The sequence below is a fragment of the Hypomesus transpacificus genome, chromosome 14, assembly GCF_021917145.1.
Source record: "Hypomesus transpacificus isolate Combined female chromosome 14, fHypTra1, whole genome shotgun sequence".
NCBI lineage: Eukaryota > Metazoa > Chordata > Actinopteri > Osmeriformes > Osmeridae > Hypomesus > Hypomesus transpacificus.
The window spans coordinates 2,773,768-2,792,526 of record NC_061073.1 but is presented as its reverse complement, the minus strand read 5'-3'; the positions used below and the strand labels follow the sequence as shown (position 1 = coordinate 2,792,526).

The following is an 18,759-nucleotide window of genomic DNA, read 5'->3' as shown; positions in this document are numbered from 1 at the left end:
ATCCTTTGAGGCAACCTTGAAATCTATGCTGCTCCTCCTCTTTCATAATGTAGCCTATAGTGTTTAGCAGACACCAGGCCACATTTAGTTTTTATTATGGTTTTTATAGTTTTATTTTGAAAACCCCCAAGAGAAAACATACTTAATCCAAATCAAACTTTGGCACAAACTGGCACATCTGTGTACAATTGTGGTAATACAGGCTGAATGTAATGCCTTCAATGCCTTTGGCTAGAAACCGACAAAGTATCACTTAGACTACAGCAGTTATTGGGGTTAATCAATGCTGGCACAATTTGATCTTTACCTTTGTTATTGTATGACATAATGTGTTCAAATGAAGGGTGTAACTCAAACAGGATTGACATTAGATGAAGAATTAGATTTGAAGATTAGAAGAATAACATGTATTTTGACTGAACCTAACGTTTGAGGTCAACTGGCATTACAAAATATGACCTACTATTAGATCAATCAGAACCATCTGAATTCATAAGACGGACATCTAGATTCCTGTACGTGAAATGTAGTATTGAAAGAAATTCCTGTATCAGGTCATGTCCTGTTGAAAAATGGCTGGGTTATTAGAGGCTTATGGTCTGTCTGTGTAGACAGAGGAAATAGAATGGCTTTTCAGCTTTTGGATTTCATAACATGGAATAACGGAAATATAACTGAAATATTTCTCATGGCTTCAGCATGGAAACCTACCTTGATTTACATTTTTGGGGTCTTCTCAGTCATCCAAGATCTTTCAGCTTATAGCTACTTTTACTGATTGACTTGGAGACAGTAATGAATTACAGTTGGTTGTTTCAAACACCTGAAATGTGGTTTTGCTCATAAGTACTTGTACAATCTTCTAAGTTGGTATGCTTTCAAAGTATCAGATCACTAAAAAAGGGTGTTTGTATTTGTACTTGTTAGGCTGTGGGGCCTTCCTGAAGTAGAAAAAACAAAAAAACAAAACTGGTTAAAGGTTAGGTTTTTTCCTCCTAATGTCTTTATTTATTTTGACCAGTTTAGGTGATGCTGAATAGGAAAGTAAAACCACAGTCAGAGTATAATAACTTTTATTTTACAAAGACAATTTGTTTATTATTTTCGCAGTTGCAGCACAGTTGTACACACATAGATCATCAACTATATTAAACACCAATAGGAAAAGGTGATTCCTTTAAAAGCAGTGGTGGAGACTTTTGGGAAGTACTATGCAGGTTGTGATGAATTGGCAAACACACCACTATTTTGGTAATGTATACCCTGTATACTAGGAATTGCTAGGAAAAACATACCATTTCCTGTTCAGTAGGGCTTCTTTGGAGGGGGGTTGTTGAAGTGACATGTGCTGGTTCAAATGAAATCCACATGGACAACATAGACATACTTGACTTTAGCCTGAGGCCACTGACAGGAAAATATTCCTAACCCATGGTATCACCCTGGGGTCAGATGGTTGTGACATCACTGATCTTGTATTTCCTGATCCAAGCCTAGCATGGCTGACTGAAGGTTGGGCCTTGGAGGATTCCTGAGTCTTTACTTGCATGGCTGTTGTCTGGGCGTATGTTAAAACCAGAGCAGGATGCTGATGTTACTTTGGGGACTTAAGTGTTTGTTAACTAAACAAGCCGAATGTTGCGTTTGATGGGTTTTAGTGGTCAGTAATGGATATTGCTTTGCCCTGTAGAATTTGGCATGTGGTCTTAAAGGCACCAAAACAGATGTGAATGTGAGTCAACTGTTGGGACAGAAGTAGAGTTTAACAGCGTGAACAAAGTATTAATCAGATGTGGAGAACAGCAATAATATATTGAAAGAAGGTACACTATTTATTTTATTTTTTCTGCATTATTGCAATCTGTTTGTCATCACACTAATGTGCTTGAGTTATTTGGGAGTATTTAGCAAAACACTACCATTAACATACTTCTCTCTGCCAACACTGATGTTTTTTTCAATTTATAACAATTTTGAGAGGAAATATAAGATTCAGCCACGCCTCATTAGAAACAAAAGACACGAATCACATACAATGATTGATTTGTTTTTATCCCGGTTGAACAAAACAATGATGTAGCGTTTGATTGAGCAAGCAATGGAAAAGGTATTTATACAGTTCATATGGAACATAAATATCTGACGTCAGCAACGAGAGCCTTTCATGTAAACCAGTGATCTTCCTGCCGCAGATTGATAAACATCTGCGATGAGCATGGTTGACGTCAAACGCATTCGTTTGAAATATAGTCTTCTGTTTTGAGGCCCTGTGAAAATTATACTTGGGAGTCCTTTGGACATGATTCACAAGGAACGTCAATGGAGCCTCAGTGATATGACAAAAATGCAAGGATCGGATAGAGCCCAAGTCTAAACCACATGCAGTACAAGACCTGGGTCTCGAAACAGACACTTTGGGAGAGGGCCGTTTTGGCCAATATTTGTTCATGGGCACTCCAGCTGGGGATGGATTCAGTGGAATCAAATAAGAGGAGACATGGGGTAGAAATCTGGAAGTATTTAAGTTGGGCTTTCCCTGGTTTATCCAATGATCGTGAACAGGGCCCTCAGTAGACAGCCAGAGAAAACGTCTGCTTTCCCTCAACTAGCTTCGCAAAGTATCTCAGGGTATCTAAAGCTTATCGATGTGAATCCTTTTGCCGACAGCACTTTAATGCATGCTCTTCTCACGTAAGGCTACTGCTGAAGATGTGATAGGGCCTGTTTGTATTTAGGCCTGTCGATGGCTATCAAGTTGACGCAGTGCTCTTGATTTCATAAACCTCAGGATCTTTCTCAAAGAAAAAGTGTTTCTCTCTGTGCTTGGAGTACGAGTGGGTAACAGTATGATGGATTAAGTGTCCAAGAGGGTTGTAGTAACCATCTCAAAGTAACAGATCTGCCTTAGACAGTGGAGCATATCCCATTTCACCGCTGTCTTATAAAATACACTCTACACTGCTGTTAGTGATGAGATGTCAGCTAGAGACACAATGGATGTAATTGTAGCACTCTTTATATAAAGTGTTAATACCTACGGTACCGGTGTGCGTTAGCTACCTGTCAGGTCTGTTTCTACTTTTGCTTCTCTGGGAGGCTGTGGGGGCCACTGGCTCCCAGATGGTGAGGAAATTCCTGCATGTCAATGTCTGAGTCTTCTCATCGATGTTACATATTCAGCCCTGTCTCTGCTCGTGATTAACCGCCGTTTACATCACGGAATTTTGAGTTCTCCCATGATATGGGGGAACTAAACTTATCGTCTGCAAGAGTCATATTCGCTCAAGAGCTGTAATTGCGAGCATATTTCAGGGAAGACAATACGAAGTGGAGACATCGGGGTTGTATTAGGTCTACTTTTGATGTATCGAAAGACAAGGAATAGTAGTCACACTTGAGGTTGTTCCATTTCTATCTTAATTTTATAAAGTAATGTTGTCTTTTTTGTAAAGATTTATGCAGTCTCTGAATTTGCTGAGACCAGGTGCAGAGTTTTTCTCACTTTTGGAGAAGGAGATAGCAGCTTTGGTAAACACATTATTTGGCTCTGCAACATAGAACAATATTGCCCCCATAAACCTGTGTTTAGCTTGGAGGAATTTGTTAATGAGACACACCAAGCAGGTGTTAAGGTTCAAATACCTCTACTCTTTTGTCAGCTTGTATTTGAGATACACCTAACAAGGGGATGACAAGGGATATCTTGACATCTGGACACCTGACATCATTTAAAGATTGTTGACTGGCTATAACATTGATAATGATGTAAACAGAGACACTTCAATTCATATTCATGTTATTTAGCATCCATCTTTTCCCATTTTACTATTCTGTCCTGACTTTACAAGTTTACAATTCAGTAGAGCAACAGTAGAGTGAGACATGGATATAGAAGTAGGTTCCAGTTTAAACATCTTACAGATGGGAGGGCACTTTTGGCCATTTCTTGTTGACTTATGGTTGCTCAGTTTACTTTTTGTAAGAGGTGTTGGCTTCAAGAGAAAGCCCTGCTGGCGAAACCTAATATACCTACTCTACAAGTTGTTTATTTGAGCCATTGTTGATGGCAGAAGCCCAGTTAGGCACTCACTACAGACCACTGTTTAAGTCTCTGGAACTTTCCCCATCACATGCGGTCAGCGGCTCCTACAGTGCACAATTTATCAAATACTTTGTTAAGACAGTCGTGGAACAATTTAGACTTTACATTATCCCTTTTAGTCACCATCACCCACTACAATAAATCCATGTCAACATGGTCCTGATATGGTACACACAAGTGTCACTTCGTTACCCTGCGAATGTGAACTACAATGTTTGCAATGCCAATGCCCATTTTTTTAACATTTAGGTTTAACCACTTTCAATCATTAGAATGGCAACGTCTTTAGTTACACAATTTTTGCATGCCAGATTGGTTTTGGTATGGACTTCATTAGACAGGGTTTGACTGTGCTGGAGGTGCAGGGTTAGTGCTAGGTGTTGGATCAGGGTGGCTGTTTTGGCCTGGTTGATGTAAGATCTATGACTCTGACATTCCTCTGCCCCACGATGCTTCTCTTACCAGCTGTTCCCACGTTGACAACATGTGTTGTTTTGACTTCTGTCTTTGAAACTCCCAGCAAAACAGGATCTTTAACAGAAAGGCAGCCTGGGATTGCTCTCTGGCCGTATGTTTTACTTCCCCAGTCTGTCTCAAATCCTCAGCATATTCTTTCATCTTTTTCCAAATACGAAATACGACACAGACAATGATGTAGCGATATAATATATAAGAATGTTGCAATACTAGGGGTGTAACAATATATCGTGGAACAATATATCGCAATACAACATTTTTACAATATATATCATAGAGTTATGACAATAATTTTACAATATGATGTCTGTTTGATCCTATTGGTTGAGCTACCATCGTGCGACCTACTCTACACCTGCTTCATGCGTGCATTCACAGAAATCGCTTGAACTGAGTTAACTAAATTGTATGTACAACGAAGAAAATTATTGAAAATTTTAATGTTTGGGAAATAAATCTGTTAATTGAATTTCAGTTTCATTTAAAATGTTGTTCAAAATATTGTGATACGTATTGTATCGTACACCCAGTATCATGATACATATTGTATCGTGAGCTGAGTGTATCATTTCACCCCAATGCAATATGGTCTATTTTATGCATGTATGTTGATGTGATACTAAAACGTAGCTGTTTAAAGACTGGCGGTACATACTGCACTGTATTGTGTTGTAAGAAGTATGATAAACCATGACTATCTTGAGAATGGATAAAACAGCCATATTTGGACTATCTTTGATGCAGCTGACATGACCTTAAGTGTCTGTTTGCAAGTACAGGGCGTAATATTCTGGACAACCTTCACACAGCCCTGCACTGCAAGCTTGTACTTGCTCCAGGTCTTCTCATATCCCCTTTGAAGACAAAATGTAACTACGGTTACCATATGCTTAGTATTACCATCCACTTGCTCTGCTAGCATTCCGCAATGTGATTGGAATTCAGCCTTGGCACTCTGAGATATGCTGAGATATTGTGTCTGCTAGAACCTGTAAATATAGGATACATCTTATCTTTCTGCAAAGAGTTAGCTTTCATACTTTTTGAACACAGTGGTCTTAAAGGATTTACCAGTATAGATAATGTGTAAATGAAATATATTATAAGGAGAACTTAGGTATTTACAATCAAGTTAAATATTAGGCAAATAAATGAAACATGCAGCATCTGACCTGTAATAATTTCTGATCAGGGATTTTTTTCTTTATGTTCAAATCCGTGACATTGGGAATGGGAACAAGAGTGGAAATGTCCCTTTTCTTGTGTGTTCTTCAGAGGTGACAGAACCTGTACTAATAGTCATGTTGGCTGAGTAACAGATATTTCTCCACAGGAACTAGTCTGGTCTCTCTTAAATGCTTCTCTAAATGCTTCCATGTGTGCTATTGGCTTACCTGTCCACAGTGATGGAGAGGGTGGGGTCACCATGAGAGCGTAACCTGCCAATCCAAGACAAAGACGTATTTTTATGCACACAGAGAAAAAATATGACCAAAAAAAATTTCAAATAAAATTAAAAACAGCATTTAAAATTAAAGAAAAGTATTTTTTTTATAGATAGAAAGAAAAATAGGAAATAGAAAAGCATAACATCTATTTAGTGCTTTTTAATGCTAAACAACATTTATATTATCATCAAAACGTGTTTGACTTTAATACTGTATTACACAAGCTGTTTTACATATTAATACATTTATACACAAAATAAACATGAATTTGCAGGATTTAGTTTGGATCTCAAATTAGCGAACTGTGAACCAGAGCCATGCATGGAGGCTGTGTGAAGCGGAACCATGATACTTACTAAAGCTGTTAACGAATACAATAATCTGCCAAATAAAGCCCATCACTTATCAGCAATATAACTTTTTTTCTGGTTGAGAGCCATTGTTAAACAGAATCACAGGCATGTGGTTTGGAGGTATTCAGTAATGTGGCAAGTTAAAGCCATTGGTCTTATTTATTTATTTTTTTTTGGGGGGGGGTGCAATCTGTCCCAAGAGAATATCTTTTTTCATGTGACCTAGTCATGCCTCTTGTTTGCCTTCGTACAAATGCAATGAAGGAACTTTTTTCCATTACAATATGTTACATGTATTTCTATTTACTATTCTGGGTTTACATATAGTTTAACCTATAAACTTATCTCAAGGCAGTCGTGGCAACCATAAAGCTAACAATAGCTAACCAATGCCCAAACCCAAGGTACGGGACTCTAACTAGCCATACATGCTACATGTCTCACTTCAACCAGTATCAACCAACTTTTAACCCTCACTAGGATACATTCATACCACTCAGGATCAAAAATCCCACAGCACACCAGAAGACCAGTAGCCATTGACTTATGTCCCACTTTTGCAAAAACATTTCCCCAATCTTCAAGCATACAGACTTGTTAGTTGCCTTACCTGAGAGAGCGGTGTGTGTCTGGGTAGGAAAGTGGTGGACTAGAGGTCCCTGGGTCTTCCCCCTCTTGCTCTCAGAGGTGAAGCTGTCCTCTGGTCCCACGAGCTGTGCCAGCTTTCTACGCTCGGTTTTACCAGCCCTGATTAACTAATGGCTGACAGATGAGGCTGTCTGGGCAGAGGGAGGAACACACGGTCATATAACGTCTTTTCCCTGCCGTTAAACAGCAGATACAGTTCAGACGACGAGCACAGCCTGTATGGCTGTGATTTGCTTTCTTCCTCCTTCTCTTTTTTCCTTTTCATTTTTTTCTTCTTCTTCCGACGACAGTACTGAGGAGGGGCTGCGAGCCCTCCCCCCCCCCCCCCTTTCCCCCCCCATCCTCACAGAATGTTTGCCTGTTTCTGTCTTAAGTGGAAGGGATAGTCTTATCATTTTGGGAGTGTGTTTGCAGCGGGTTTGTGAATCTGCTATGTTTAAGATCAGCCACTCTCTATGGGCTGGCTTTGATCTTTCCAGTCAGCTGAGCCTTGCTCTGTGTTTAAAATACCTCTGTAATTACAATGTATGATGTATGTGTGTAGAGTGTCAACTACTGCTTGCTCCACAGTAAAGAAAAGACAGGATCTGTTCAAATGGGATCAAATGGGTACTCCAGTGGAGGGCACATACCAAGAGCTGCTCAAACTTGTCCCTGAGTTCGAATGTTCTAGACTGTTCCACCTTTATCAGCAGAAAAAAGTTCTGGTTGTTGTTCAGAGATGCAGGATGATAAGGGCATGTTGTCAACATTATATTTTAAAAAGTTGTGAAAATCTCTCTTAAAGAGATGTGTTACAACATAATGCATCAGGATGCAGGTTGATGGCCACGAGGAGAGCCAAAATCCTTGCGTTCTGGTCTTACGCAACATTCTGAGATCATAATTAATGGACAATGCAATATTATATTTATTATCTGGACTGGAAAATATGCTAAGACAAAACAGAGTTTTCCACGTCTTGTGTACTATATTCCAGCACCCCATTTTGGAGTGGCTTTGTGTTAGAGGGGCTCTTTCGCGGGGCAGAAATAGAGGGACCTCTAATTGCTGTCTGGCCTCCTGAAGATAGAAAAGTCTAGAATATTTGTATTTACCATCTCAGGAAAGGGACTTTTTGAAAGCTCTAATCAGGGTCCCTTCTCTTTTTTTTTTTTTTTTCTTCAAGATTTCCTGAAGCATTGTAGACTGATTGAAACCAGATGATTGTCTAGCCTTGTGCATGCATCTAGGTTTTGGCTTGGGAGCCTTGTCTTTTTCTGTTGTGTGCCATGCATAGGGGTTTAGCAATAAGTCCTTTGTTTACAGGTTAAAGAGGTTTACTGTGTTCAGCCATGGGCTAGCAGTGAGACTTTTGGCGGAAATCAATTTTATGTAAAACCAAATTGAGTTATAGCTCAACCACTTGGCCATTAGATGCAGCCACAACTGCTTTGTATATCACAAGATGTGGAGTGAGGACAATTTTGTTTCAATCTACACTAGGTATTGTACATTATGTTGGTTAGAATATGGACTGTAGTGTGTCTGCTTTTGATGTTACTCTACTCAAGTTTATCTGTCCTGCTACTTTCGAATGTGGACCCCCCAACAACCAAACTAAACAATGAGCACTAGTTGCTTAAACATTTACAAATAAATACTAACACTGGCTCACCACTATAAATTATATTTTACTTTCATTTGTGTCAAGCTATTATTTTCCTTCACAGGAATGTAACATTTCCATTTAGAGAATACTGGTTTGATACTGTTTTGTCAGACGGAAGCATTGTATTCATGCTGCCGTTTTCTTTGTTCTTTCCTCTCCAGTGTTCTGTGAGCTGTGGCCAGGGAACCAAGCAACGGGAGATAGCCTGTCTCTACCAGAACCAAACCCAAATTGAGGACGAGCACTGCGGTGATCTGTTGCGACCCCGAACCCAGAAGGCCTGCCGGGCCCGGAGGTGCCCCAGCTGGAAGGCCAACAGGTGGAGCGAGGTATGTGTCCTCGCTGTCCCCATTCACTCTCAAAATACCCCTGGGCCCCTCGGTGCTAGCAGCTGGGACATCAGCACAAACAGATGAGTTTTCCAGCAGTCCCGCCTCATACGCACACGCTCTACACCTGTCCAATCACCAATGAGTTTATACAATGAACACCTGTCCAATCACCAATGAGTTTATACAATGAACACCTGTCCAATCACCAATAAGTTTACACATGTGAAAGACCAGCATGACCAGTTTGGACATAATATAAACACCCATGTCAGGATTTGCATAGCTGTTTATGCAATTCACTTGGCTTGTATACTTGTGAGAGAAAATATTATGGGAAAATGTTGCGCAGACAGCTTGTACTGGGTTCTCGCTCTGTGCTCAGTACGGTACACTCAGAACAGTTATGCAGTTCTCTGCATAGGACAATATAAATTTCTGCATTCAGTGCATTTTCCGAAACCAACAAAACATGCACAAAGTCCAATTTTGTGCATTATAAAACTGCACTTACAAAATGTCTTGAAAGGTAAGTTACTTACTGGTACTCCTGTGCCAAAGATTTGACTCCATTGCAAGTCACACAGCCAGCTTAGTCTTCCTAGGTAAGAGCATGTTACTCACTGTGACAGCCTTCCCAGCAAGCCAGCAGGTTATTGCAGCAGCCTGGAGCAATCGGACACTGTCAAGGTTGCAAAGGCCAGGCAAAGGAGAACCACTGGGGTTGGGGGGGAGGGGGGGGGGGGGTCAGAGTTCTGGTGGAGCCAACTACACGGTACTGGAATCTGCCACCCGCAAACAGGAGTGTGACACACTTATGGCCCAGAGTCACGCTGGAGCAGGCACATCCAGGGAGGCCAGGACAGGGCAAGCCATGAATCCAAATTTAACACAAGGCTAGAGAGAGGGAGTAGAGGGAGGGAGGGAGGGAGGGAGGGAGGGAGGGAGGGAGGGAGGGAGGGAGGGAGGGAGGGAGGGAGGGAGGGAGGGAGGGGGTGGGTGGGTGAAGGGGAGGTTTGTCCTGCTCCGACAGGCTCCATGGAACAGCTAACGTCTTTCCAGGAACACAGAATAAGCAAGCTGTCAAGAGAGCATGAACAGAGTACATTCAGCAAAGTAACTCAAACAACCAAGTTGCTTGGACCAAGGCGGTCGAATAATAACATGGATAATCAAGTTATCTATTGAAACTGTCATGTTTTAATAATACGAATAAATAAGTCATTAATTAATTCAGAGGATACACAGTCAACAGTTACTCAGGTCCTTAATGCACCCTCACGAATCCACAGTCCTGCTTGAAAGTTGTGGAACCCCATTAGGTTCAGAGTGAGCCTATCTCTGTCTCTCTCTATGAGACCACTGCCACTTCCCAGACCCCAAGGGCCTCATTCCGCCTCTCACTCTCCCCTGTTGGTGTCTGGAAGCAATCATCTCCCTCCACATACCACCAGAAACCATGAAATCCACAACTAGAGCATAAAGACATGTTTTATATCTTAACATGCATGCCTGTGACAACTTTGGAAACCTCAGCACCAACCGTTTGGGCTTTTCAGGGGCCACTCATTCACTCCCGACTGCCTCGGACTGGGGGTGAGGAGGTTGAGGAGGAGGGGGGGTAAGGAGGGGGGGGGGGGGGGGGGGGGGGGGGGGTAAGGAGGGAGGGGGAGGGGTGAGGAGAGGAGAGGGTGTTGAGGGGGTATTGAGGAGAGTGGTGAGGTGGCTACTATCCCCACTGATAGGTCCACACCAGCATGGGTCTGCTTGCCACCTCTCCATTAGCTGGTTTTATAAGGCTGGTCTCTGCCTTATCCCTGGCCTGGTCACTGGGGGTTGGGGGAAGCACAGCAGATTAGGGAGCTGAACATCGAACAGCCTGCATACTGTAGATAGAAAGAAGAAGTCTCAAGGAAAAATATTCAAATCAGGTTTCTGAAGCCAAACCTGTCATTGGAACAGCACAAGACAATACATTCCTTTCGAACAATTCGGTCTATTAGAAATAGGAGATCTGCTTCTCTTGATTATCCAAGTTCAGATTTCCAAAATTGACTTTGTTCTCCTTCCAAACATATGAATTGAAAACCTGATTCAATGCACAGTTTATGATGCTCACTCAATTTACGGAAAAGTGAAGAAGTGACCTTTCAACACATTTGGAAAGGTTAGGCTGGGAGGGAGAGAGGGAGAAAGAGAGGGAGAGAGAGAGAGAGAGAGAGAGAGAGAGAGAGGGGAAAGGGGAAAAATACAAAATCTCTGATGTAGCTATTCCGCTCTAGTTTGCAAATTATTCTAATGTTTGTGTGTGTGTGTGTGTGGGGGGTGTAGTGCTCTGTCACCTGTGGAGTGGGCACCCAGAACAGAGATGTGTATTGCAGGCTGAAGCGTGCAGGCCGGGTCAGTGAGGAGCTGTGTGATCCTCTCTCTCGTCCTGCACGCACCCAGACGTGCCAGTTGGCTCACTGCATCTCTTACACCTGGGTGGCTGGCGAGTGGCAAGATGTAAGTATTCTCTCTCTACTTTATGTTTCTCTTTCTCGCTGTCTCTCTTTGTTTCTTCCTCTCCCTCTTGCCCTGACTTTCTTTCTCTCGCTCTCTCTCTCTCTTACTCTCTCTCTCGCTCTCTCTCTCCCTTTCTCTCTTCTCTCTCTCTCTCTCTCTCTCTCTCTCTCTCTCTCTCTCTCTCTCTCTCTCTCTCTCTCTCTTTTTTCAGTTTTGTACTTAAGCCAAAAGAAAATATAAACTTCACTCAACACACACAATTGCAGACTAACCAAGAGGTGAGGACATTTTGACAAAGTGAAGCAGGCCACAATACTGGCATTTAATCAATTTCAACCCGCTATTCCACCAAACCCCTCTCTTCTTACGAAATAATACGATTCTAAATTTCATATCTTGGCTAACAATTTCATACACTCATTAGTGGGCAGAACTTGGTTAGACCAGCATATGTGTTTAATCAATAGTGGTCATGGTGTTTGTGTGCAAGGCAGACAGTAAATCACCTAGCGTTGTTGTTGGCAAGAGAGACAGAGCCGGAGAGAGAGGGAGAGAGAGAGGGAGAGAGAGAGAAAGAGAGAGAGAGAGTGAGAGAGAGAGAGAGAAGAGAGAGAGAGAGAGAGAGAGAGAGAGAGAGAGAGAGAGAGAGAGAGAGAGAGAGAGAGAGAGGGGGGGGGGGGGGAGAGACAGAGAGAAAGAGAGAGAGGGAGAGAGTAAGAGAGAGAGAGAGCGAGAGAAAGAAAGGCCCCTCTGGGCTAGACACAAGGGCCTTGGTGATAGCCATCAGTCTGTGATAGATCTCATCCCAGCGTCAAAGCACTGATCCATATCGTCCCTTTTGTCTCGCAGAGAGGTAGTGGGCGGCACTGAGAGAGACTGTGTGGGCACAGAGAGGTGTCAGACTTTTTTCAAAGACAGTTCTTTCTTTTATGAGGTCTTCTTGGTCTAAAGTTGAGGACACAGAAGATGAACACCATGTAAGGACTTGGTGCTTCCTCCCCCCAGTGTAGGAATGCTTGTACATGCACACACACACACACTCAAACACACTCAAACACACTCACACACACTCAGAACCTGGCTGTGTTGCTACAATATGCATTCTGCTGACAGCTGGCTTTTTCTTTCTCTGTCTCGCTATTCTTTCTTTCTCTTGGTCTCACTCTTTCAGACAGTGTTTTATGAACTGGTCAAAGTTCATTGAGTATTTGGTATTTTGGTATGACTTTGTATTTGGTATTTGGTATGACTTTGTTTGACCACTGTTTTACCTGTCGTCACTTTTGACCTCAGGTATGTGTATATATACCTTGAGAGCTAATATGACATTTTACTTTGCTGGTTTATGCTCTGAAATAGTCTGTACACATGTCTTTGTGGGTGCAAAGTTTGTTTAAGGAAGATTGAGATGCAGCAATCTGGAACATCAAAGCCTCATGGCTAACCTGGCAGCACTCCCTTGGGGCATGTGTGCTAGCTGCTGTACAACACTGCCCCCTCTGGCCACCTCGAGGCCTTACCCTTCTCGACATGCAACACCACTTGAACCGTAGCGTTTCGTCGTGGCATGATGATGATATATAGAAAACACTGGATCCTTTTCATCCTCCTATCCCTGCAGTGCAACGCCACCTGTGGCGAGGGCGTGAGGAGCAGGGAGGTGGTGTGTTCGGGGGCGTTGGGGGGCCCGGTCCAGAACAGCCTGTGTGCGGCGTCTTCTCAGCCCACCCCGCTGCAGGCCTGCAGCGCAGACCCTTGCCAATACATTTGGAGGATGGGGGAGTGGTCCCAGGTAAGACAGGGAGAGGAGGACCAGAGGGTGGCACATTTCAACGGCGGATAGGATGAATCGAAAGGGAGACTCGATCATCGTCTGATCGTCGGCAAACGAGTCAATGAGTGTTTGTGAATGGGCCGTGTGTGTGTGACAGTGCTCTGCCAGCTGTGGTGTGGGCTACCAGCAGCGCATGGTGTCCTGCTCTGCAACGCTCTCCCCCCACGCTGGGATCTCCTCCTATGACAACCAGCCCTTGGTCAGCGCTCACTGCCCCGAGCCCCACCCCCCAGGCACCAGACAGTGTCTCCTCCGGGACTGCCCGCACGACGCCTACTGGAAGGTCGGACAGTGGAGCAAGGTGTGTGTATGTACGTGCGTGTGCGTGTATGCTTGATTGTACATGTGTTTGTGTGTGTCCGTCCCTCCTCGCGTGCGCGTGTGTATGCAGGATGTGTGTTTATAACGTTCAGCAGATGTTCTCGTTACTAGCGGCGTCCTTGCGTGTGTAACAGTGTTCCCAGACGTGTGGCGCGGGGGCGATGGAGCGCAGGGTGGAGTGTCTGACCTCCAAAGGCCAACCGTCCAAACACTGCCGTCCAGCTGAGAGGCCCGAGACGCAGGCCTCCTGCCGAGAACGAGAGTGTGAGTCCCGGCCGTCACCGCCCCTCCCTCGCAAACGCCTTCCATTCCTCCCAATCTGCTCTATTCCCTCTGGAACTCTGCAATGAGTTGCAGAAGGCAGACTCATAACTGGTGTGCTTTAAAGCACACAGCTTAGGTTTTAAGTTCCTTGCCAATTTTGTCTGATCCATGTTGCGCTCGATGCCAGTAAGGAATGTGCACAGTAATAGTATTAAATTGTCTGCGGCATATACAACTGCCAGCTCCATATCTGATTGTGTTTACCATGGGACCACTTATTGCTTTATTTGAACACATCAGGAAGACCGTTAACCTTTTCGGAACGCCTCACTCAGAGAATTTTTTTTTTTGAAACAATAAACTGAGGCAGGAGGGGTCATGGGGGTCGGGTGCAGTGTGAGACGGGCGGCGGCCGAAGGCGGGGGCCTTGGCGGTCCGATCCTCGGCTGCAAAAGTTAGCTTTAGGGACGTGGAACGTCACCTCGCTGGCGGGAAAGGAGCCTGAGCTGGTGCGCGAGGTAGAGAGTTTCCGGCTAGATATAGTCGGCCTCGCCTCGACGCACAGCGTGGGCTCCGGAACCAGTCTCCTTGAGAGGGGCTGGACTCTCTTCCACTCTGGAGTTGCCCTTGGTGAGAGGCGTCGAGCTGGGGTGGGAATACTGGTTTCCCCTCGGTTCGGCGCCTGTACATTGGGGTTCACCCCGGTGGACGAGAGGGTAGCCTCCCTCCGCCTTCGGGTGGGGGGACGGGTCCTCACTGTCGTTTGTGCTTATGCACCAAACGGCAGCTCAGAGTACCCACCCTTTTTGGAGTCTCTGGGGGGGGTGCTGGAAAGCGCTCCTCCTGGGGATTCCCTCGTCCTCCTGGGGGACTTCAATGCTCATGTGGGCAATGACAGTGAGACCTGGAGGGGCGTGATTGGGAGGAACGGCCCCCCCGATCTGAACCCGAGTGGTGTTTTGTTGTTGGACTTCTGTGCTAGACACGGTTTGTCCATAACGAACACCATGTTCAAGCATAAGGGTGTCCATATGTGCACCTGGCACCAGGACACCCGAGGTCTCAGTTCGATGATCGACTTTGTAGTCGTGTCATCGGACTTGGGGCCGCATGTCTTGGACACTCGGGTGAGGAGAGGGGCGGAGCTGTCAACTGATCACCACCTGGTGGTGAGTTGGCTTCGATGGTGGGGGAGGACGCCGGTCAGGCCTGGCAGGCCCAAACGTAATGTGAGGGTCTGCTGGGAACGTCTGGCGGAACCCTCTGTCAGAAGGAGCTTCAACTCCCACCTCCGGGAGAGCTTCGATCATGTCTCGGGGGGGGCCGGGGACATTGAGTCCGAATGGGCCATGTTCCGGGCCTCCATTGTTGAAGCGGCTGGCCGGAGCTGCGGCCGCAGGGCGGTCGGTGCATGTCGCGGCGGTAACCCTCGGACCCGGTGGTGGACTCCGGAGGTGAGGGATGCCGTCAAGCTGAAGAAGGAGGCCTATCGGACTTTATTGGCTGGTAGGACTCCAGAGGCAGCTGATGTGTACCGGCAGGCCAAGCGGAACGCGGCTTTGGCGGTCGCGGAGGCAAAAACCCGGGCATGGGAGGAGTTCGGCGAGGCCATGGAGAATGACTTCCGAACGGCTTCAAAAAGGTTCTGGACCACCATCCGGCGGCTCAGGAGGGGGAAGCAGTGCTCTGTCAACACTGTATACGGTGGGGATGGTGCGCTGCTGACCTCGACGGGGGACGTCCTGGATCGGTGGAAGGAATACTTCGAAGACCTCCTTAATTCCACCAACACGCTTTCCGACGTGGAGGCAGAGTCTGGGGACATCGGGGGGGGCCCTTCTATCTCTGGGGCTGAGGTCGCCGAGGTGGTTGAAAAGCTCCGCGGTGGCAGGGCCCCTGGGGTGGATGAGGTCCGCCCGGAGTTCCTTAAGGCTCTGGATGTTGTAGGGCTGTCTTGGTTGACACGACTCTGCAACATCGCGTGGACATCGGGGACAGTGCCTCTGGACTGGCAGACCGGGGTGGTGGTTCCCCTCTTTAAAAAGGGGGACCGGAGGGTGTGCTCCAACTTTAGGGGGATCACACTCCTCAGCCTCCCTGGGAAAGTCTATTCAGGGGTCCTGGAGAGGAGGGTCCGTCGGATTGTCGAACCTCGGATTCAGGAGGAGCAATGTGGTTTTCGTCCTGGCCGTGGAACAGTGGACCAGCTTTATACCCTCCGCGGAGTCCTGGAGGGTACATGGGAGTTCGCCCAACCAGTCTACACATGTTTTGTGGATTTGGAAAAGGCGTTCGACCGTGTCCCTCGGGGGCTCATGTGGGGGGTGCTCCGAGAGTACGGGGTACCGGATTTCCTGATCGGGGCTGTCCGGTCCCTGTACGACCGGTGCCAGAGTTTGGTCCGCATTGCCGGTAGTAAGTCGAACTTGTTTCCGGTGAGGGTTGGACTCCGCCAGGGCTGCCCTATGTCACCGATTCTGTTCATTACCTATATGGACAGAATTTCTAGGCGCAGCCAGGGTGTTGAGGGGGTCCGGTTTGGTGACCTCAGGATCGGGTCGCTGCTTTTTGCGGATGATGTGGTCCTGTTGGCTTCATCGGGCCGTGACCTTCAGCTCTCACTGGAGCGGTTCGCAACCGAATGTGAAGCGGCTGGGATGCGAATCAGCACCTCCAAATCTGAGGCCATGGTAATCGACCGGAAAAGGGTGGAGTGCCATCTCCGGGTCGGGGAGGAGATCCTGAACCAAGCGGAGGAGTTCAAGTATCTCGGGGTCTTGTTCACGAGTGAGGGAAGAATGGAGCGCGAGGTCGACAGGCGGATCGGTGCGGCGTCCGCAGTGATGCGGGCTCTGCATCGGTCCGTCGTGGTGAAGAAGGAGCTGAGTCGAAAGGCGAAGCTCTCTATTTACCAGTCGATCTACGTTCCTACCCTCACCTATGGTCACGAACTATGGGTAGTGACCGAAAGAACGAGATCGCGAATACAAGCGGCCGAAATGAGCTTTCTCCGTAGGGTGTCCGGGCTCTCCCTTAGAGATAGGGTGAGAAGCTCGGTCATCCGGGAGGGGCTCAGAGTAGAACCGCTGCTCCTCCGCGTCGAGAGGAGCCAGCTGAGGTGGCTCGGGCATCTGATTAGGATGCCTCCTGGACGCCTCCCTGGTGAGGTGTTCCGGGCACGTCCCACTGGGAAGAGGCCCCGGGGAAGACCCAGGACACGCTGGAGGGACTATGTCTCTCAGCTGGCCTGGGAACGCCTTGGGGTCCCCCAGGAAGAGCTGGCGGAAGTGGCCGGGGGGAGGGAAGTCTGGGCCTCCCTGCTTAGGTCGCTGCCCCCGCGACCCGATCCCCGGACAAGCGGCAGATGACGACGACGACGACGACAATAAACTGAGTAAGTATCCCTGCTGGCACACTGACAAGGCCTGTCAGACTGTGCCCCGGGCCAAGGCAGCCTCACTTCTGACCCTGCGAGCTGAACCGGCTCAGTGCCAAGGTTTGCAGGTTCATTCCCCACATTTTAGATGTTTAGACACAGGCCCAGAATTCTTCTAGGGTGTCATGCCGCAGTTATGCTCCTGCCAAGTCATGCACTGGCGAAATGAAATGGATATGCTCGCTTGACTGCCAGTTCAGCGGTCAAGAATTAAGGCTAATCAGCTAAACAGAACTAGCTGGCCTCCTAGCACTTTGGAAACTGACGAGAGATCGTTCTTTTGCGTGCCTTTTTTTAACCATGGATGTTTTTGTTTATGGCTGCGTCAACACTTCCATGACTGCACTCTGCAGTTATGCTTTCATGAACTGTGTCTCAGCACAGCGTGAAATCTGTCATGGTCAGTCATGCAGCACCATTAAAAAGCGCCTGGTTAGTTTAATGTAAAGACTTCCCATTCACTTGATTTAAAGTCTGGCAGTTCCTTACACAGTTCTGCTGTAGTCCCGAGTACTACCTTTGTCCTCTCCTCTACCCCCAGGCCAGTTGTTCGCGTCCTGCCATGATGTGCAGGTGAAACTGGGGGTCAGGATGGATGGAGAGTACTATCTCAAAGTCAGGTCCAGGATCCTGCAGGTGTGTATTCTGTGTGTGAACCCTGTGCAGACACCTCATCACTCTGCCTCGGTGTCATGGTCAGACCTTATAATGTGTTCTTTGCTCCTAGATTTACTGTGCCGAAATGCAGACTGATTTCCCTAAGGAGTACGTGACCCTGCGCAGCGGTCAGACAGACAACTACTCTGAAGTCTACGGTCACAGGTGGCTGTCTTTAGGGGAAACGGACCACCGAAATATTGTTGCACTGCTGATTCTTGATTTTCGGCTGTACTTTCTATAAGCACCATTTCAACAATGTTTTACAATTTTTTGTAGATTGTATTCTTTCTCAGTGTGCCAGTACTAGTAACTGGTTTTGAAAAGGCTGTGAACTTTCTGGGTATACAGAATATAAAGCCCTCAAATCTGTTTACCCGCATGATGTATCATATAGTCATTCCTTAAACTCTTGAGTAATTCACTATTTTGTGTGTAACAATCCTTTTTCTGTCAGGTTGCTGAATCCTTTCGAATGCCCGTTCAATGGTAGTAGGAGGCCGGACTGCCACTGTAGGAACGACTACTCCGCAGCAGGATACACCCTCTTCCACAAGGTCCGTCTGGACATCTCTACTCTGAGGATCACGAGTGAGTAACGACTGTGCCTCCGGCCAATGATTCCTTTGTAACGAGACCACACATCATTGTTGTTTTACCCCCCTCATCTCTCGCCCCTCACCCCCGCCCCTTGCCCCCTCCTCTTGCCCGTCCCCCTCTCCTCTCAACCCTCG

General features: G+C 46.4%; 1 protein-coding gene and 1 long non-coding RNA gene across 3 annotated transcripts in view; one reads left to right on the top strand and one right to left on the bottom strand.

Moving 5' to 3' along the window:
* LOC124476236 (A disintegrin and metalloproteinase with thrombospondin motifs 20) overlaps positions 1-18,759 on the top strand; it is a 79,355-nt gene that overhangs the window by 56,479 nt on the left and 4,117 nt on the right. Inside the window, exons 29-36 of the mRNA XM_047033183.1 lie at positions 8,841-9,008; positions 11,340-11,513; positions 13,135-13,305; positions 13,445-13,648; positions 13,803-13,932; positions 17,910-18,004; positions 18,096-18,190; positions 18,483-18,616. Coding sequence (XP_046889139.1) covers positions 8,841-9,008; positions 11,340-11,513; positions 13,135-13,305; positions 13,445-13,648; positions 13,803-13,932; positions 17,910-18,004; positions 18,096-18,190; positions 18,483-18,616 — 1,171 coding nt within the window. The remainder of the gene's footprint in view (positions 1-8,840; positions 9,009-11,339; positions 11,514-13,134; positions 13,306-13,444; positions 13,649-13,802; positions 13,933-17,909; positions 18,005-18,095; positions 18,191-18,482; positions 18,617-18,759) is intronic.
* LOC124476237 lies at positions 1,057-7,339 on the bottom strand. 2 transcript variants are annotated; one of them, XR_006957023.1, is made up of 4 exons: positions 6,991-7,339; positions 5,974-6,018; positions 5,752-5,871; positions 1,057-5,568 (listed from the first exon to the last, which is right to left on the bottom strand). It is a non-coding gene; the product is annotated as an uncharacterized LOC124476237 (long non-coding RNA). The 2 variants fall into 2 exon arrangements; XR_006957022.1 differs by having other exon boundaries at positions 5,752-5,866; positions 6,991-7,337.